General features: G+C 42.5%; 1 protein-coding gene across 22 annotated transcripts in view; it reads right to left on the bottom strand.

Annotated features, from left to right (window-relative positions):
- RBFOX2 (RNA binding fox-1 homolog 2) overlaps positions 1 to 14,493 on the bottom strand; it is a gene marked incomplete at its 5' end in the record, with an annotated part of 176,762 nt that extends 162,269 nt beyond the window's left edge. For all 22 annotated transcript variants that reach the window (XR_014516357.1, XR_014516358.1, XR_014516359.1 and 19 more), the window contains one exon: positions 14,323 to 14,493. Coding sequence is in view for 17 of the 22 variants with exons in the window: in XM_083462226.1 (XP_083318352.1) it covers positions 14,323 to 14,493 (171 nt within the window). The remainder of the gene's footprint in view (positions 1 to 14,322) is intronic.
- Positions 14,494 to 21,950: the final 7,457 nt, after the last annotated feature.

The raw sequence follows: 21,950 nt of genomic DNA on the forward strand, positions 1-21,950 counted from the left end.
CACAAGCAATTCTTTGAAAAGCTTTTGAGACTTATGAGGAAGTTAGAAAAGGAGGGCAGTAAAAGAGAGGGTATTTTGTTTGTTTGTTTTTTTAAGCATTGAACTGATCAGTTCCCATGCGGCACAGCAGGTAGCAAGGCACAGCAGCAAGCTGCAGTAAGAAACCAAAAATGCAGCCAATGGTGTATTGTAAATGGAACTAAGTACAAATGGCAAATTCATACATTCCAATATGAACAGAAAATACAGGGAACCCACAAAACCTTTGCAGACCTCATATGCAGGAGATGCTAGGTGCAGGATCAGTGCTTAGTGCACACACTCTTGGAATGATACGTTCAGTGGTGATTTCATATGTGTGGAACTCTCTCCCCAGTGGATAAGTACTTGGCCACATCATTCTTTTCTTTCAGGGAACAGTTGAAGACGCGCCTCCTGCAGCAGGCTTCCGGATGAGGGTATTAGTGACTTAAATAATTTAGGAAGAATTTGATGATCATGCTTGTTAGAAACTGTACCAATATAAATGTTTTCAACTTTTACATTTCATGGATATTGTTAAGCATGCATTTTATGTTGTTTATTATGCTGTAAAATGCCCTGTAGTCTTTGGATAAAGGATAGTATACAATTGGCTGCATAAATAAACAAATACATTTTTAAAAGAAAGTGCTTCTCCAGAATGGGGTGGGGGGGTGATATAAGCACATATGCATATGTGTACAGTGGTACCTCGGGTTAAAAACTTAATTCGTTCCAGAGGTCCGTTCTTAACCTGAAACTGTTCTTAACCTAAGGTACCACTTTAGCTAATGGGGCCTCCCGCTGCCGCCGCGCCGCCACCACGCAATTTCTGTTCTAATCCTGAAGCAAAGTTCTTAACCCGAGGTACTATTTTTGGGCTAGCGGAGTCTGTAACCTGAAGCGTCTATAACCTTAAGTGTCTGTAACCTGAAGCGTCTGTAACCCAAGGTACGACTGTATTTCAGCACAGCAGGCCCCCAGAGTGCTGAGAATATTATAAGATGGCAACAATCCTGAAGACTGCACAGTCCTTCTGTGGCTCCCTGTCTCTGGTTGGTTTGGCATGCAAGAACACTGCTTTGAACACAGCAATTTGTACATGTGCACCAAAATCGTTTTGCAAACCATGCTGCCTTACCCATGCATTCATATCAATCAACCTACCTGCACCTATGTGCATATACAGAGTTAGTGAAGTGACAATGCAAAACTAGATTGTGCATGGATAGAATACCAGAGCAGCACTTCCACTATCCCTTGGGAAGAAAACAGCATTAGGATTACATGTGGATGACTCTCTATGACTTCACCCAAACCTCCTCAGCGTAATCTGCCATTTAACACAGCTTGAAAGAAACCACTTTCAATGGTCAGTCAATATGCTGCAGCTATTTCTTTCCCCCTTCATCCCTGGCTGCAAGAAATAAGTCCTGGATTCATATAGCAGCCATGATCCGATTTGCTCCAATCCCAGCTCAAGCAGCTTTATACCACCCCACTAACAAGATCAGTACTGGCCAAACAGGGTTTATCCAGGCTGATCAGTGATGGATTAGATAACGAAACCCTAACTGCCTAAAGCTGTCTGCTGCTGCAACGGATAAAGAATGAAACATATGAGATATATTGCACACTGCCTCTAAATTAGCCTCTTGCACCTAATTGTTGCTTTCAGAGTTCTGTTGTCACCCCAAAATTAAAGTATATCATGTACCGTATAAACAACATTTGTATAGCAAAATTGTTGTTGTTGTTGTTTATCACTGTTGTAGGATTACATGCTACCTCCGCACTGTCTACAAACTGAAGTGGTAATAGTCTAACGGAGGGCAATAGGAATGACAACTCACTGTAGACTTCCGGTTCGGCGCCAGCGCTAATGGCTGCTCTCTCTCCGAGCTCCGGAGAGAGGACGGCTCTGCGAGTTCGGGTCTGACCTGCTTCGGCAAGCGGGGGACCCCTAAAATCACAGGAACGGATCCTGTGAACAAGGAGATTCGGTGGGCACCCGAAGCGCCCCCTCTTTACCGCAGAAAGAGCCTTTTTAAAGGCTCCGGAACGACAACGGGGGAGCGCGGTGCTGAGAATCGCTACCCAGCCCGCAGAGTGAAGCCGCGTCGCCATTAGTGGAGAGCGCCGATTCCCTTCCTAAATAATCTGGACAAAAAAGACCCGTGAGTAAGACTGTACCTCTATTCGTGCTAAAATTACCTAAAACTAGGCTGAAAACGGGAAAGGCAAAAATTAAGGAAGTCTGCCTTCCCCCGACTGCATGACAAACAAAGCAACGAAAGTTACTAAGCTGCATCCGCGAGGGAAAATTGTTTTTAACTGTTTGAACCCGACATTTGGACTTTGACTATCCCCTCCAGCTTGCAGGGCAGAGGGGAGGAAAAGGTGACCTTATAAGCTGCATGACTAATTTAATGGAAAAGGAAACCTTCTGCAGCCTCCAACCTGGTACGAACTGCTTGCAAAACAAAGGAACACTGAACTGACTTCAGATTCCTGTGAAAGTAACAAAGTGGAAGCTTCATTGTTTATTTGTTACAAAGTTTTGGGACTTTGCGGATACATTATATCAGGGAAGGCTGGGACTCTATCTACTGGGAAAGTGTTGCAATATACATATAGAAGCCTCCTGATAAATTTGCTTTTTAATACTCTTTATTTCGGTTTGCGGACATTCTGCTTTGCTCCCTCTAGAGGGTAAACTAAAAGTTGCTACGCTTTGGGACAGTGGAATTTTCCTTTAGGAGAAGGCTCCTGTGGGAATTGACCTTGGGATATGAGTGGCCCAGCAGAAGAGATAAGCACGAGAGCCAAGACAAGGCAATATCAACAACAGCTACAGCAACATAAGAAAAGAGGCTCGATCTCAGGAATAACTTCGACAGTGACAACAGGACAAGAAAGAGGTACAGCAGACTCCATGGATGCAGTATCGCAAGCCCTTCTTAAGATAAATCAATCTCTGGAGAATTTAACAAAGCAAACGGCAGAGAACACTAAGAAATTGACAGAGAACTCACAGAAATTGACAGACTTGTCAGCAAGACTTGATTTGAATACAGAATCTATAAATAAGCTTACGCAAGAAAACTCTGCCACACGTCAAATTGCGGAGGAAGCCAGAACTATTGCTGGAGAGACTCAGGAAAAATTAGAACCGATTGCCAGGAAGGTCTATGACCACGATGCAACTCTGGCATTGTGGGAATTACAAAGAAAAGAAAAGAATCTGAAATTACGATCAATTCCAGAGGATGAAGGAGACAATCTTACGGACTTTTTAATGAAGGAGTTTGCTGATGCCTGGGAAGACTTAGAGGAAGACGAAATCAAAATCACAACGGCATTCAGACTGGGCAGAAGACAGAATAGAAAGGTACCGAGAGACTGCTTGATTACCTTGAGATCGAAGGAGGAAAGAGACAAAATATTAAGACTGCACTTTGAAAAGGCCTTACAAATTGGGAATTCACCGATACAGATCTTTAAAGATATCCCTAAACATATTCTGGACTTGAGAGCTTCTTATAAGGACTTGGTCTACCTGCTCAAGAAGAATAACATTCGTTTTAGGTGGGAATTTCCACAGGGACTGTCTTTTGATTACAGGAGCAAGAAGGTGAAAATAAAGACGACACAGGATAAAGACAGTTTCCTGCATAAAAATCAAGAAGATCTACAGAAAGGAACTGTAGACCCAATTGCTGAACAAAGGAGCGTAATAGACATCTTGAACCTTTCATTTGGACAGAACCTTCCACCACCAACAGAGGAGGAACAACAATTGGGAGCAGTTGGAGGAATACCAGAAAAATAACAAGATGGCCCTGCAATTCCTTAGCTGGAATTGTAATGGGATGAACATGCCTTTGAAGAGACGACAAGTATTCCATATTTTGTATAGAGAACAATTGGACGTGATTTGTTTACAGGAAACTCACATAACCAGAGCCCACAGGAGACTGCTTATGAATAAAAAATTGGGACAAGAATTTATCTCGTCTGACAAAGTGAAAAAAAGAGGAGTTGTGATTTATGTAAAAGAGAAGTGGGCCCCAAAAATGATTTTTAAAGATGAAGAAGGAAGATATTTAGCGGTGGAGATTCAAGCACAAGGAGAAAAATTTTTGATAATTGGGATTTACGCACCAAATGAAGGTAAAGCAGAATTCTTCAAAAAAATTCATGAAACCCTGACGGACTACTTGGAATATAATATGATAATCATGGGAGATATGAATGGTGTAGTTTCTACAAACATGGACAAGACACAAAGACTGATACTTACTAAAGAAGGGAGACTCCCGAAGACTTTTTTTGAAATGACTGAAAACATGGACTTAATAGACATTTGGAGAACAAGGAACCCTCTTGAAAGAGAGGGAACCTTTTTCTCCCAAGCAAAGATGACCTGGACCAGAATTGATCAAATCTGGATTACTAGTGGAATGGCTCCGAAGATTAAGAAGGTAGAAATCTGCCCAAAAACCTGCTCCGACCATAACGCCGTGAAGATGGAAATGAAACTTACAACAACTGGTCAGTTTAGATGGAGAATGAATGACACCCTGTTTCGAGATAGAGAGTTCCACTTGAAGGCCCAAAAAACCTTAAAGGACTATTTTGAAATTAATCTAAGGGGCGATGTGGAAAGAAGAGTGATCTGGGACGCAAGTAAAGCTGTGATGCGAGGGTTTTTGATTCAACAAAATTCAATAAAGAAGAGAAAGCAAAAGGAGAAAAGAGAAAAAATTTTGGAAAAGATAAAAGAAGGAGAGAAAAAACTAAGGTCAAAACCAAAGTCCCAGGAGATTTTGAGGGAGATTAAATTGTATCAAACACAATATATGGAATTGATGAATCAGGAGATAGAGTGGAAAATAAAGCAAATGAGACAAAAGACATTTGAGTCGGCAGACAAATGTGGCAAGCTCTTGGCATGGCAACTCAAGAAAAGACAGAAATTAAATACAGTTTCAAGTTTAGAAGTGGATGGAAGGATTATATCTAAACCAAATGAGATAAGAAACTGTTTCGTGAGTTACTTCAAAAAACTTTATTCCCAAGGATTACAAAATGAAGAAGACATAGATAAATTCCTTAATAAATATGGATTACAAAAAATCTCCGCTCAAAGTAAGGTGGATTTAAACCAGAGAATAACAGAACAAGAGATAGAGGGTGCCATTCAGGACATGCAATTGGGCAAATCTCCAGGGCCAGATGGACTGACTTCCAGATATTACAAATCGTTAAAGGAATGGCTGATACAACCGTTAAAGGATGTCTGTAATGAGATCTTAGAGGGAAAAAAGGCACCTGAATCGTGGAAAGAAGCATATATTTCTCTCATACCAAAGACAGAGACTGAAAAGACTCAATTGAAGAACTACCGCCCAATCTCGTTACTCAATGTGGATTACAAAATTTTTGCAGACATTTTAGCAAAAAGATTCAAAAGAGTACTGATGGAAAAGATTCATAGAGACCAAGCAGGCTTTCTCCCAAAGAGACACCTCTCAGATAATGTTAGGAATATAATAGACATCTTGGAAAAGTTAGAGGTGAACATAAATACTAAAGCAGTTCTGATATTTGTGGACGCGGAGAAAGCCTTTGACAACATCTCTTGGAGCTTTATGAAAAAGAACCTTCATGGGATGGGGGTAGGCCAAGGATTTGAGAACGGTATGGGTGCGATATATTCTGAACAAAGAGCTCAGCTGATTGTAAATAATGTAATAACTGAGGAACTCAAGATAGAAAAAGGAACACGACAGGGGTGCCCAATGTCCCCATTGCTCTTTATTTCTGTTCTGGAGGTGTTGCTGAATATGATTAGAAATGACCAGCAAGTTAAAGGTGTACAGGTCGGAGCAAAGCATTACAAGTTAAGGGCTTTCGCAGATGACTTGGTTCTAACTTTACAAGAGCCATACACTAGCACGAAAAAAGTGTTGGAGATAATTCAACAATTTGGCCAGGTAGCTGGATTTAAATTGAATAAACAAAAAACTAAAGTCTTAGGGAAAAACCTGACAGATATGGAGAAGAATAAGTTTCAAGAAGAGACAGGTTTGATGGTGGTTAAGAAGGTGAAATATCTAGGGGTTAATTTAACATCTAAAAATTTGAATTTGTATAAGGACAATTATGAAAAATGTTGGTCAGAAATTAAAAAAGATCTAGAAATATGGTCAAATTTGAGATTATCAATGCTAGGCCGAATTGCAGTAATTAAGATGAATGTATTGCCTAGAATGTTATTTTTGTTTCAAACTTTGCAGATTATTGACAAGATGGATTGTTTCAAGAGGTGGCAGAAAGATATTGCGAAATTTGTCTGGCAGGGCAAAAAGCCCAGAATAAAATATAAAATACTAACAGATGTAAAAGAAAGAGGGGGATTTGCCCTGCCGGACTTAAAATTGTATTATGAGGCAGCAGCATTCTGCTGGCTGAAAGAGTGGATGCTCCTCGAGAATACAGACATCTTGGACTTAGAAGGTTTCAATAATGCATTTGGTTGGCATGCATATTTATGGTATGATAAAATCAAAGTGCATAGTGCCTTTAAAAATCACATTGTAAGGAAAGCGCTGTTCAATGTATGGATGAGATATAAAGACCTGTTGGAAAACAAAACCCCTAGATGGTTGTCACCCTTAGAGGCGAAGGCCCATAAGAAAGTCAATATGGAGGTCGGATGGCCAAAGTATTGTGAGATTTTAGAACAGGATGGAGAGAAACTGAAATTAAAGAGCCATGAAAAACTAAAACCCAAAGTACAAGATTGGCTCCACTATTATCAAATAACGGAGGTTTTTAAACAAGACAGGAAAATTGGCTTCCAGGTGGAAAAATCAAAACTTGAGACAGAATTGCTAGAACCCAATACTAAGAATTTGTCAAGAATGTATAACTTGCTGTTGAAATGGAATATACAAGATGAAATAGTTAAATCAGCTATGATTAAGTGGGCACAGGATATCGGCCATAACATTATGTCTGCTGACTGGGAAAGGTTGTGGAACACCGGAATTAAATTTACGGCATGTAGTGCCTTAAAGGAAAATGTGATGAAAATGGTATATAGGTGGTACATGACCCCAGTCAAGCTAGCAAAAATTTACCACTTGCCTGACAATAAATGTTGGAAATGCAAGGAAATTGAAGGTACTTTTTATCATCTTTGGTGGACATGCCCGAAGATTAAGGTTTTCTGGGAGATGATATATAATGAAATGAAAAAGGTATTTAAATATACCTTTCTTAAGAAACCAGAGGCCTTTCTCTTGGGCATTGTCGGCCAATTGGTGCAAAAAAAGGATAGAACTTTCTTTATGTATGCAACAACAGCAGCAAGAATACTGATCGCAAAGTATTGGAAGACACAAGACCTACCCACCGTGGAAGAATGGCAGATGAAAGTGATTGACTATATGTCATTGGCGGAAATGACGAGCAGAATTCGGGACCAGGGAAAGGAGACTGCGGAAGAAGATTGGAAGAAATTTAAGATCTATCTTAAGGACTACTATAAACTTGAGGAGGTTTAGAATGTCGAGATTCTACAGAGAGAAAGGGTTGCAGTAATATAAGATTAGAATAAGAAAGGACTATGACGAATTAGAGCTGAAAAAAAATATTTATAAGTTGCTATAAAACTTGGACACGAGGATGCAGAAAGGGGAGGTATGGGGAAGTCCGAGGAAAGGAGTTTATGAAAAGACATTATGAAACTATACTTGTTTGTTTGTTTGTTTTCTTTTTTGTGTTTGTTTGTTATAAAATGCTTTGTAAAACTAATAAAAAATATTATAAAAAAAAAAAAGGAATGACAACTCACTGTAACCTTTGTGATAAATATAGAAAAAGTCAGAAACCTATCACAGCATTTGTAGAGCATATGCATTCTTATTAACTACTGGCTTATAGTTTTAAAATGCATCCCAAAAATGGTTGTCCACAAAATAAGATCTTCAAGACAGCTAACCATCATAACAATTAAACACACTGTACAAATAACATAAAAAAATATCCACAACAAAATCCCTTAATGGAAAACAAAATGCAGAGCAACCACTCAAGAAAATGTCCTTTTGAGTAGCAGAGAAAGAAGGGGGTTGTAGCTAAATTTCATGGGGCAAAGTCATTCAGAATACAGGTGCCATCAGCAAGAATCTCTCCCACCACTTCACTTCTGTTGAGCCAGGACAGAAAGTAGGGCCTCCCCTGAGGACTGAAGCATGTGGTTCCATATGTGGTACATATGGAAGACAGCATCTTTTAGATACTGCAGTCCCTAAGATACTGAGAGTTTTGAAGGCTAGCACAATCACTTTGGATTAGATGCAAAAAACAATATGAAGGATCCTGTGAAGATGGCACAATATGGGTGTTATGTGATCATAAACTCTGGCTCCTATGAGAAGCCAAACTACATTCTACATCAATTGAAGTTTCTGGATTCTTTTGGAAGGCATCCTTTTAAATGATGTTACAGTAATCCAATCTCGACCTTATCAAGGTATTTATGGCTATGGCGAGGTCTGTATTCCCTAGGAAAGTGAGTTGTAATAGATGGAGTTCCACATTTTAGACTGTAAGCGTCTGATCAGGAGGAAACTGCAGTTAGTACTGCACAATGAATGGGTTTTCTCTTACGCACAATCATTTTCTGACAGTATTTGTACCATTATTGTTGTTCCATCTCTATGAACATAGCATTACCAAATTCATAACTACTATGGCACATTAGTGAAGAGTTCGATTCTCCTTCTTTATTCCCATTCCCATACAACTGACTATAGCAGGTGATGGCTCCACTTGATTGTCCAGGTATGCCTTTTACCCTCACAAAGCAACTCATGTGGAGACAGAGAATCTGAACATAAAGAACTGAAAAGTATGCCCTTAAGAATAAACTGAAGAAATATGTCTGGACTAACTAACACATAAGATATTATTCTTAAGGCGAGCAGGAATGATGAGATAATACACAGCACTTTCCAACCCATAAAATTTCTAAGACTCCTGAGCAGCAGGGTATGTTGGACATGCTTCTGGTTTCCTGAAAAGTAAGTTTTCATATGTTCAGTATTAAAAACTGTAAATCAAAACAAAAGTCATTTTTTCCTATGGATGCTAAAATGTGTATTTTGTAATATAAAGACTCCTAAAATGTGATTAGGTAGGCCACAATCATGGACATATTTGCATACCTGTAAATATTATTTTTTTCCAGTATTGCAAGAAAAACTGGGCTACTGTGACATTTAAGGCCCAAGAGATATTCTATATATATTGGATGGGAGGCAAAGGAAAAGTTACATTAAAATAGTTGCCATAGGATATTAGTTCCAATTTGAGAAATTTCAAATTCATTGCAAACTTATGTCTCTTGCTACAATTTTCTTACAGTTTGCTAGAACTGTTCATGTTTTGCTTGCATGAAACAGATTGACTCAACATGATGCTAAAGTCTCATTTGCACATGAAGTGTGCAAGGATTCTGTGTTAATTAAGCATTCTGTGTCCTATACAGTCGTACCTTGGAATCAAACAGCCTAATTCTCAAACGTTTTGGCTCCCAAGTTCCAGTTTGGTTCCAGTTTTCAAAGGTTTTGGAAGTCGAACGGACTTCCAGAACAGATTCCACAATTATGTGGCTAATTGCATATCAGAAGGTAACAGAGAGTCACACAAAATGGGACAAATTCCAGAAGCTAAATGGAACATAAGTGTGCCTCAGCAAGAGAATGAACATCCACTTGGGGCCACCAACCAGAGTCATAGAGGCAATCAAGAGCTGTAGCAGAAAACATCAAATTGCAATGAATAAATCACACAGTTTTCAAAGAGTGGGGACACAGTCAGTGTCAGCAACAGAAAGGAGCATCAAGCACACAGTTACTTGTCCAAGTAGCACTCAGAAAAGTAAGACATTTCTGTAAAGAATAGTTTCAGTTTAGAGTATTTTCCTAACTTGGCAGATCAGAAGGAAGTGTACACAGCAATTCTCTTTTTAAAACAATTTACCTCATAGTCTCTAAATAGTTTAAGCAAAACATGTGGCCAGAGAAGCAAATGCAATTCTTTTTTTTAAATAAAGGTTTACAAAGCTTCTAGAAACAAAGGGCACCAGCAAGAGTTAAAACGCTTTCTACCCTCCTCCAGATGCAATTTTCAAGTTTCCCCTCTTAATTTACTAGATGCACCTCTATACAAACATTTTCATAATACAACTGTAAGTACAAGCTAAGTATCCCCAACAATTAGAATCAAAAAGTAACCCAAAAAGTAACTGAAAGATGTACTTGTTTCTTCCATCTATGTATATTCAAGCATAAAGCTATCAATGGCTCATTAAGTCACTTCAGTTATATACCATACTGGTCTAAATATAGGCCATACTTTCCCCCAAAATCTGGTTTATATAAACTTGAATGCACCCTACAATTGCAGTCTTATAAGTAGAGAAGCCAGGAATCAATATGAGACCTTGTGAACTGCACAGAACTTCAGCTGCAAAGGATCACCCACCCTTCTCAAGAGGTAGCCTTGGCTGCCTGGTTCATTGTGAGACAAGTCTAGAGGCTGCATGTGTTCTTTCAGATTTTAAAGAGTACCATGTGGCGCTGGCAGAGAATTTAAGAGTGTGTGTGTGTGTATTTCCAAGAGATCTTGTTTTAGGGGGTGTGGCCTATATTCAGGGACAATTTATTTTCGGTATTGCCTCCAGAATCAGAGGCCTCTGAATATTAGTTGCGGGAAAGCGCAAACAGGGAAGATGCTATTACATTCAGTTCCCGTTTGTGGGCTTCCCAAAGACATTTGGGTGGTCACTGTTAGAACAGGATACTGGAATAGATGGGCATTTGGTCTGATCCAAGCGGTTGCTACTGCATAATGTAATCCAATACACAGTACACTAAGAACACTACTCAGCAGCATGAAGAAAAGAGATATCACAAATTATAGGTCAGTATTTGGATGAAGTGTTCTCTTAATTTATTAGACTGCCAATCTACCGTATATCACTTCATACTATATCTGTTATTAAGAGTTTAGTGCGAACCAAGAGTTTTTGGATTTGCTCATTGGGTGGTCTTCTGCCAGGCACTCTCTTTCAAAGTCAGTCTGGGATGTGGAATATAACGGTAATCTGGCTCAGAGACTACTTGCTAGGCTAGACTGCTAGTTCTTTTTGCATACTAAATGATTACCTATTAATACATGCTCGATATTCCTCATTCTCTCAATAACCAGCCGTATTTTTCCTATACATTAAAAAAAGCAAACATCAGTTTGTTTCCCATCACCAGTGAAGGGAGTTTGCATCTACTTGCTTTCCCTGAACTGCCCCAGGAACAAGTGAGGGGAGGCAACTGATTAGGAGACTACAACTACCGGTAAGTTTCATTGCTATGAAGTGAAACCTTCACTAAAGGTGCAATGTTTCCCTGCAATGTTACAGGTGCTGTCTAAGTAGCTTTGATGAGAAACAACTGCACTTTTTCATATGCAGATTAGCTTACTAAGGATGGAGGAGTCTATCCTCACCTGCAGATTTAAATAGCAGACTGCAACCATTCTGAGCTAGCAAATCTGATTTTGAGGAAGGGCAACAGGATGGCCCCAAGTTCAACCAGAAAGTAAGTTCTCTGGCCCACCACCCAACATGTTTTCTGGCAGGTAGTTCTTGTGCTGGCCTTTGTGCAAACAACAGCTAGAGAATTTCAGGAGAAAGAGACAAAGAAGGACACCTTTCCACTCATTTCCCCAGAAATAAAATAGCTGAGATAGGCACAAATTAAGCTAGCATGTCCTCCTGTTGCCTAGATTATATTTTATCAATAGAAAACAAACACCTCATTTTAAAGTTAATAGTGCAATCCTAACTCCCAGATATAATAGCTGAGAGAGGTTAACCGGAGCTGGAAATAGGCTGCCATCCATTACTCAGGCTGCCATCAATGACTAGTCCAGGGTATCTACTCATACTTGTTAAGGGAAAGCCCTGCTAGCAGACGTTAAATCAGCAGAAGCTACACCAGTGTGGAGGGCAGAAAAGGATTGCATTAAGGGGGAGAAGTGGGATAACCAAAGTTGTGCTGCATGCTAACTCCATTCACTGATTCACAGAGCTCTACAAAACTCAGCAGCCGAAAATGTGGGTGTAATTAAATTCAGTGCACAGGAATCAATGGAAAGGAAGAAAATTAAAGTCTACACTGCACACGCACACACACCCCGAAAAAACCCCTTGCTACACACACCCTGGCCAGAAGCAGTTAGGATGCAAAGTAATTTATCCCCTGACAAATCTGCCTGGTTAGGATGACTCTAAGTCTATATTAGACCACTGTTATCAATGCTGAGCACTGGAGTACCCAATGAGTCTTAACGAGTCTCGTGGCTCAAATAGACAAAGTCCCCAATGTGTCCCATGCCTCAAATCAGGTACATTGGCGAAAGAAATGAGATGTGAATGAATCTAGGGATTTAAACAGGAAGTTCTTTGTGTCCATTGAATTATAAAGATATTATTTGCTTTCTAACAAATGAAAGAGGCCAAATCCTTAAACAAATTGACGGAGGGAGAACTGGTACAAGTATGCATTTGTAAAATGACATTTTAATAACTTTATACAAAATGTATTTGTACATTATATAGTTAATATTAATTATATCAAGGACAGCTGTGCAACATAGTACTATTCCTCCACCACCAGCTTGTTAATTTTATGTATCTGATTTCTCCTGTGTCACTTTAACTGTTCTCCACCTACAATAGACATCAGTGCCTGCAATTCACAACCATTCATACTTTGGTAGCACCCCACTGCTAGTAATGCAAAAAAGAACTCTACCAGCGCACAACATTCATGTCTTCTTCCATGGAGAAACTCTGGTTGGTTGCGAGCATAAAACTTCCAGACTAGACTCTGAAATAAGGCTGCATATAAGCCTATTTCTAAAAGATGCCATTTTCTCTAAGGACCACATTCTGTTCTACAGCAGTACAACTCCACAGATTATAACAAATGTCCCCCACCTCAGAGCATCATAGCTCAATACAACTGTAAGTGACTACTACCAAAGTAGTAGACTTTCCCTTATTTTTTAAGTTTCAGACTGGCATCCCTAGTAGATTACCACAAAACTCAAGGTAATTGTTTCCTCCTCTCTCACTGGATGGATGAATGAATGTCCCTGAATACTTAAGAAGCAGTGGAGTAACTTCATCTGCAGTCTGTATGTCACATCCAGGTTAGGGTGGCTATTCTTGGGGCAAGCTTGATCATATCTAAGTTGCATTTACACTTCAGCTGAGCGGTATACTAGTTTATCTGGGTGAGTGACAAGTGTGAGTGAAAGCTGTGCAACATCTTGATGAACAAATGATTTTTTATGAAGAGTTTAAAACCTGAGTACCATGCAGCTATCTTTGACAGCCCCAGAGTTAAAATAAAGTCCATACAGTGCAATCTTAGGCATGTGCATTTACTCCCAGATAAACCTGAATTGGACTGCAGCCTCAGATACAAGCAAAATATCCAGTCGCTTCATAAAACTCTACAGTTCTTCCACAAAGCAACGAGAGGCCTAATAAACTTTCTTGTGGAACAGATCCAGATGAAAAGCTATTTGCCTCGAACTGCTGATATGGGTGCGATCCAAAACAAAAAAACTTTGTCTCTTTCTAGGCCTTCCTCTCACTTTTTAAAACCGAAGACCAGCAATGCATGCTTGTTTGCAAGTGTCAACCGTGACGGTCTACACGTAGGTTGACAAGCCGTTCCCTTACAAAAAGGCTTGATGGTGATGATGATGTTGTTGTTGATGATGATGTTGCTGCTGTTACACTTGAGGCCACCACAATATGCTTCCCCCAGCTGCCCTCCCAGACCAACCACGGAGCTGCAGGATACCCTGCCCACACCCCTGCTGGGCCCTCCACGTTTGCGAAAGCCCCTTAGCTTTCCTCCACACCCTCCCACCTACCCCGCTATGCCTAGGATCCTAACACCGGCCCGACGAGGGGGGGTCAACGGGGCAAGCATCCTCCCAAAGCGGCGCTCTTCCCCCAGACTCCTGTGGGGGCGAGGGACAGGATACCCTCCAGTCTCACGCGCAGAGAGACCCGTGCGCGCGCGCACAAACGCGCCCGGGCGAGAGCGAGCGCGCCCCTCAAGGCCACAAGGGGGGGGGGGTAAGGCGGTCGTCCAGGGTGGCGCCACCGCCGCCTCCTCCTCCTTCCCTGCCGCCTTCCCTGCTAACCTGCATGCCTCCAGCGTCCGCCTCCGCCTCGGTCCGCAGCCTCTTACTGAGGCCGCTGTCGGCTCCGTCGCCTCCGGGCATGGGCTGCTCCAGTTCGGGTTCCCGCTTGATCCCTCGCGGGGCTGGGACGCCGGGCACGAGCTGCTGGTGCTGGGCGCCGCCGTCCGCCATCCGAGCCGGACCCCCGGCCGCCCAAGCGGGAAGCGCAGCCGTCCTCGCCCCCTCGAAAGAGCCCGGCAGCAGCAGCTGGAGCTGGAGCGGCGCTGCTGAAGGCCCAGCCAGCCCGGTCCGGCCAGGACCAGCGGGAGACGAGGAGTAGGTGAAGGGGGCGCGCGGGACCGGCGCCTCTCCGGAGCCCGCGAGCGGGAGACCGAGGCTGTGCCCAGAGAGCGCGGCGACGGCGCCGACTCGGGCCCGCCGGGCAGCGCCGAACAGAACCGAGCAAAGGGAAGGCGAGAGAGAAGAAGGCGCACCGACGCGCGAAGCGGTGCTGGCGGCAGACGCAGCAGCAAGAGCCGTCTCCGCCGGAGACGTAGAGTGGGGAGAGAGGAGAAAGGAGAGGCCGAAGCCCCTCGGTAATTTTCGGAAACGCCGTATGGGAGCGAGGACGCGACTCGGAGCGACCCCCTCCCCTTTCCTCCTCTCTCCCCCGCTCGGCAATCTTCGGGAATGGGATGAGGTGGGCGGGGCCACGGCTTTAAGAAAGGGCGGGGCCTGGGAGAGGTCCTGGAGGGCTCGGACGTTTGAAGGCCTCTTGCCTGGGCGGGAGAAGGGAGGGCTTTGCCTGAGGGAGTCGGTTTTCCCTCAGACCCGGAGGGAAGGGAGGAAAGGGGCCCCCCAGTAATAAACGCCAGGCGAGGCTCGGCTTTCGGGTGGCCCCCAGGTGCTGAAGTGCCCGAGCTCGTTTCCTCTGCTCACTGAAACAACCGTTTGTGGATTTATTCCCAGCTGCTTGACAAGGAGCCCCGCGCTAGGAAATTTTGTTAAACGAGCTGCCTCGTTTAGAAAGGCGGCCTTCCTTCTTTCCAGGCCCGCTGCTGCTGCTGCCGCCGCCCCTGGTGAGGTTGGCGGCGGGGCTCTGTTTGAAAGAGAGGCTCTGTGTTTATTTCATCAGGGCTGAGGCCCGGGAGACGAAATAAATTACGCGCGACCCCAATGTAACGAAACCATAAAGCGAAGCCGTCAGGATAAACAAAAACAAACAGCGACTGAAAGGCAAAGCAAACCGTCGCCCACTAAAAAAGAAAAGAAAGCACTTAAAACGCCTGTGAAAATAAGTCAGCTTTAACATGGCGCTTAAATATCAGCTCCTGTGGTTGTTCCACAAAATATCAGCTGTGGTTGTTCCACAAATTGGGTGCCATCATGGAGAAAACACTCCTGCAGCACCATGGAGTAAGTGTCCCCTAACTGGGGTGTGGATACAGGAGTGAGGAGCCCCAGGCCCACCCCTGTCTATCCAGACCTTGGTAAGACTCTTCAGGCCACGTTGCTCACTGACTCTTGCTTTGTACCATCCTTGTTGGTTTTGCCTAGCTGAAATTGGCCTTTGCACGAGTGTGTGTCGAAACTTAGCCCAGTGTACAAAGGTAAGATTTACTTTCATTGCTCCAGCCGCTTCTGCCTCTGGCCCTGCCCAACGCTGGGATATGCCCCTACTCCTGGTTCAGAGGTGATGGGAATTGTAGTCCAAAAACAGTTGGGAGACCCAAGTTTGGAAATTCCTGCCCTAGGGAATGTGGCCCTCAGACTGAAAAAAGTCCCCCCCCACCCTGCAGTGAAGCTGCCTCCACAGATACTAAGGCGCAGGCAAGCTGATATAGGAAAAGATGCTCCTTTGGGTATTTATTTAGATATAACAGTAGGTGCTTCCACATATTTTCTAAAAGGAGGCAGGGTTCCACTGCTGAAGTTTTAATCCTAAACCCAGGTTTGTACAGACTAAGGCTGCAGTGCTTCCTAAACACTCTTAAACAAGGAACTCAGTGGGATTTACTTACAAGCAGACATGATTAGGGTTGCACTTTGCATATGCCCAAAGACACTCCCACTATTATTTATTTACAACTCCTCCCACCCTTGTTTGCACTCCAACATTGGGAGCTAAGCCCAGGGGAAGAGAATTCCACATGCACATAAAGAGCAAAAGGGAAGTGTGCACCATGTTCGAAAACGGAGATCTGCTTGTGGTGAACCATGGTTGATAGAGGCCCTTGGGGAAATATTTGCCATTAGTTTCCCATTCTGGCATTATTGTAATAACAGCACAGGGTGGATGATGGATGGCAAGCAGCGGGCTTCTCATTCCAGGACTACCTGTAGCCCTTTTCCTAAACAGCTTAGCTGTGCTGCCCATCTAGCCATGCTGTCATATGCTGTGAAAGCTGAGCCTAATTCTCTCACCTTTGTCTCTTCTTACCTTCTCTCATTGCTTCTGCCTTTGTCCCACTTCTCCTTTGCATCAGATTCCTGGACAGAGGTGACAAACACTGCTTGCTCTTGAGATCTCTCAGTTGCCCTCACCTTGTCCAGATCTTGTCTCCAAGTTCATGTCCCTGGGTGCTTCTGATCCTACAGCGACGGGGCTAGAACTATGGGCACAAGCTGCATGTGACTTGGATCTTATGCAACAGCAGAATAACACCTGTGCAAAAATTGCAGTAAAAGCATCGTCTGGGGGGGGGGGAGCAAGTTTGAAACATGCTGCTTTTAAGTCTATGCCATTTGTCTTATCATTAATAGGTGAAAGTATAATTCTTACGGACAGATGCAACCTTGAAGAAAAACATGCTATATTACTTTTGCTGGATATATTTTTTTTCAAAGGAAATATTTTGGTATTTTTAAAATGCAGAAATTCAATCACATCTATGCCAGGTACAGTTACAAAAGCACAATTCACAGTCACTGTTGTAAGATCTCCATTTTCCTGTCCCAAAGGTGTAATGGCAAATATAACTGTCAAAGAGCCTCCTTAACCTGGTGATTCCAGATGATTAATTTGTAGTAAACAATAAAATGGCCTGTTTTCAAATGGCTTAATTTCCCCCCAGTATATATTTTTTTCTTTTTTGTTGAAGTTCAGATTTTATGCAGGGTTTGATGAGCAACCACAATGACATTTGTCTACTTCCTGAGTGGTTAGAGTCAGTTTGCAACCCCATGAAATGCATGAGTAATACAACTTGCCATATACAGCTTTGCTTGAAATTACATATCTTTGGCAATCACATTTAGCTTTGGCAGAATTTTTCTGTGTTCCTCATTATGCCATCAGGCTTTGATGCCTGTACTCCCTGAGGCAGGAAATGTGTTGGCTGTGACCTTTTTCATTCAAACTGCCCATTCCACATATTTAATTATCAGTTGTAGTTTTGTGTGAAATATTAGGCAGGCTGTTTGTCTTACAGTGTGAATTTTTGAAGGTGTGAGCACTCAGAAGTGGCACTCAATTTACAGAGACTTTGGCCAGAGTACTTCAAAGTAAAAGACAGCAGCACTAGACTGGTTTTTCAAGAAAAATATTTTTTTAAATTTTTTTTAAACCACTATATACCACTTGATTGTAGAAAAAAACTAAAAGTTGTTGTCAGGATAGCTCAGCTGGTTAGAGTGTGGTGCTGATAATGCCAGGGTTGCAGGTTCAGGATGGCTCAGCTGGTTAGAGTGTGGTGCTGATAATGCCAAGGTTGCAGGTTCGATCCCTGTATGGGACATCTGGGTATTCCTGTGTTGCAGGGGGTTGGACTAGATGATCCTCAGGGTCCCTTCCAATTCTATGATTCTATTCTATGACTGTTTATTTAAATCGAAGTTGATATTTTTTTTCTGTAGGAACCCAGGGTCTTGTTTTCCTTTTTCCATGTAAACATAGGGTCGAACAACATGTGATATGAATGCTTTCTTTAAAAAGACCACTTAATCTAGCCACTTTCATTTTGAAGAAAAAAGCAGCCTTGTGGCTCTGATCCAGAATGTGCTCTCAATCTAGATTGGGGCTTGTTCCAATTTACTGCTTGAAATCACCCACACAAAATTATTTGCACCACAAGTTTATCTTTTCTGCAGATTGCATGTTCAGTAGTAAACAGCAGTCATTGAAGACGCAATTTTTAGCAAAATTTAAAAAATTGGGTTTTAATGGCTATTGTGTAATACATTTTGTCAGTAGTATTCTAATTGCAATGTATTTGATGGGGAAATTATTCTGTCTGGTCAGGTAGATGTTGGCTTAACTGTCTCTGGGAGACCTTAACTGACAGCTGAGGATGGGTTGGAGATAGAACTCTCATTATACCAAAGAAGGATAGAAAGTATCCATATTTTGATTGGTCACCACCACAGATTTAGAATTTTCAGTTAGATTGTGTGATTGGTTGGGGCTTGACTAAAGTCAGAAAAAGTGAATATTTGATGGAACTAGTCAGTCACGGTCAGTCCATGTTGTTTGAAGAGTGTCTGTTGTTGGTAGGTGTTTTGGGTAGAAAGACAGTAAAAGGATGTAAGATAGTAAGAGGAAGAAGACTGAGGAAGAAGGAAGAAGACCTGAGATGAAGGCATAGTGGCTTGGTGACTAAAGACTTTTTGGGGTAGTGAAATCACTTGGTTTAGGCTTAAAATGATGAGAGAAGAACCTGTCCACAAAACTCAAGGAGTGCTTGGCTCTGATTTCTGGTAGGAAAGCCAGAGGAAGATTCCAGGATTGTACAAATGGTTAAACAGAGGAAGTGACTGGCCCAAGGTTGTCTAGTGGCCAACCTGGCGGCAAGTCAGTATGTCAAGTCCAAAGTTCAAAGACCAGCCACACAACCAGAGTCCAGCAGTCAGGATACAGTGCAGAGTCAAGCCCAAAGCACAGCCCTGTAGAGGTCCAGGAGCATCCCAGCCAAGGTCCACCAATATGGGCAGTTGAGCAGACCCAGCGCCTCAGCTCTGCTTCCCTTTTGCATTTTGCCTGCTGATTGCAGCATCTGGGCTTGATAAGGAATGTGATCCTCACCTGCCCCAAGCCTAATCCAGATGAGAAATCACACACCTCATCCCAGAGCTAGGGAACCACACTTGACCAGCTAGGGAGGTGGGCTGGGGCCGTTGCCTGGCCTCAGCCTCCTGGAGCACCCCTCCTGCTGCTCTCTACGCCTCAGATGCTGCAGCTGACATTTTAGTTTGTCCCAAAAACACCAGTGAGTAACCAAGTCTGGCCCAAATATGGAAAACAACATTGTCTCAGGCCCACTTCTGTTTCCCATTCCATTGCTTCAACCAGCTCACTAGGTGTTTGCTGTCATGGTATGCCTTCTCCCTTCTTCAGTGTGTCCCCTCTCTACTCCTTCCTTGCAAAATGTTTGCGCCTCTTCCATAGACACCATTTTTATAAGCACATCATGTTCATGTGTGTGTGTAATCATTGGCACTGCAGTGGGACTCCAGCTCTTCTCCTTCGGGAGGGGATTTCCACATGGAGGCCCTCTAACCCCTGGGCTGTCAACCTAGCTGTTTATCTGAATGATCTTCATTCCTTACCTTTTGGCTGTGGGTCTGCCAAAAATCTCTGTTTGATCTGTCAGGGGTATTTGAAACCTTCTCTAAGAAGAACCTGGAAGCTTGTCCCTACAAGAGTCATTTGCTGCCATCCCAATCTCTGAGCCATGAAGTGAAAGTGTGTGTGTGTGTGTGTGTGTGTAAGTAAGTAAGTAAGAGAGAGAGAGAGTATAGTTATACAAGTCCATTCTTAGATACACGAATCTGAGTTTTAATTTACAAAAAAATAAAAATATCAGTTCCTTTACTACCTGCAATTTCAACAGAGAACCTAGCTAAAAGTTCAGTTCCATTTCTTTGCTGTAGTTTAAGATTAATTTTAGTTCAGAGGCTTTCAGACTGTGGACTGCCAGTGGTCTACGGGTTTCATTCAGGTGGTTTATGGCATATATGTAAAAATATAATTAGAAGTCATAAAGCATCTAACACAGTGCATTACACTTGTTTACTACAACAGGCAGGAGGACAGTCTGTACATATTAGGTGATGGATTTCCCCCCCCCCCCCCCCGTTTATTGCTGCAGGGTTGTTGTTTTTCTAAATCCAATCCCATTCATTGGTATTTTGTTATTTTATAGTGTATTTATGACCACATACCCAGTGTTGTTTTGAAATTCGAAGAAACAGACAAAGCCAGTGGTTATAAGCAGTGCAGTTTTGAAAGGTTCCCGCTGGCATCTTGCTTCATAATGGCATCTAGCTGTATCCAAATATCGAAAACCTACTCCTTGATATCAGGAACCATCATGCAAAATTTGGTTGAAATATCTTAAGATCCAGATGCATAGCAAACAAAAAACTTTTCAAAATACATAAAATTTCTTTTTTATTAATGTTCATTGCTTTGGGAGTATTTAGACTGAAAAGTATTATATCAATAAATCAAAATAACTTCAAATCCATTTCCTTATCAGTAAGCATATATACCATGCAGATACACTTCTGATGTGTGTACAAATTGTGACAAACCTGGGCTCTTTCATGTTTTACTACTACTACTATGGTAAAGATTATTAGCAAGATAAATACATCTTAAGCATTCTCAGATGCTGTATGAATGGCCTCAAGCCTCAAACACAATGTCTTTGAAGCTGTTCTTTACCTAGCAGTAACCCCATTTTATGGCTACCCCAACATGAGCAACACCTGGTTCTCTTTCATACCATTTCTGGTTCCCCTCTCCGCACCCCCTAAAAAGACTTGTTAGTTGTGGTGCCCAAGAGCTCTACTTTTCTTTCTCAAAGGATGAATAACGCAAACACTTAACTTTTCAGACATCGCAGTACCAAGTTAGGAATCCCTTCCCAGCTATTAAAATATGAGCCAAAGACTCTTCGTGGTTCCTTAGTGAGTCAGGCAACATTTTCTTTGAGGACTTTCATGTTGCATTGCTCCCAAGTGCCAGACTTCGTTTATATGGTCCTGAATGACTGCTTGGAACATTTTTGTTTCTCTTGGCAATTTTCCTCATGACAGAATATGATATTCCTCTTTCTATGTTTGTAACCAGCCTAGGGAAATTTTAATGGGGCTCGGTAATAAAGATTTAGATTGGGACACCCTCCATCAGCCCAGCCAGCATGGAAAGTAATAAAAAATGAAGGGAGTGTTGTTGTTTAGTCGTGCCCGACTCTTCATGACCCCATGGACCAGAGCACGCCAGGCATTCCTGTCTTCCACTGCCTCCAGCAGTTTGGTCAAACTCATGTTGGTAGCTTTGAGAACACTGTCCCACCATCTCGTCCTCTGTCATCACCTTCTCCTTGTGCCCTCAATCTTTCCCAACATCAGGGTCTTTTCCAGGGAGTCTTCTCTTCTCATGAGGTGGCCAAAGTATCGGAGCCTCAGCTTCAGGATCTGTCCCTCCAGTGAGCACTCAGGGCTGATTTCCTTCAGAATGGATAGGTTTGATCTTCCTGCAGTCCATGGGACTCTCAAGAGTCTCCTCCAGCACCATAATTCAAAAGCATCAATTCTTCGGCAATCAGCCTTCTTTATGATGGGAGTAGTCCAACAAAATAGGCAGGGCACATTGGCTACTTCTGCATTTTTCCTATTTGTCCGCTGTTAGTATGTGATCTGTTCCC

This window comes from Podarcis liolepis, assembly GCF_965112155.1.
Source record: "Podarcis liolepis genome assembly, chromosome: 10".
Classification (NCBI taxonomy): Eukaryota; Metazoa; Chordata; class Lepidosauria; order Squamata; family Lacertidae; genus Podarcis; species Podarcis liolepis.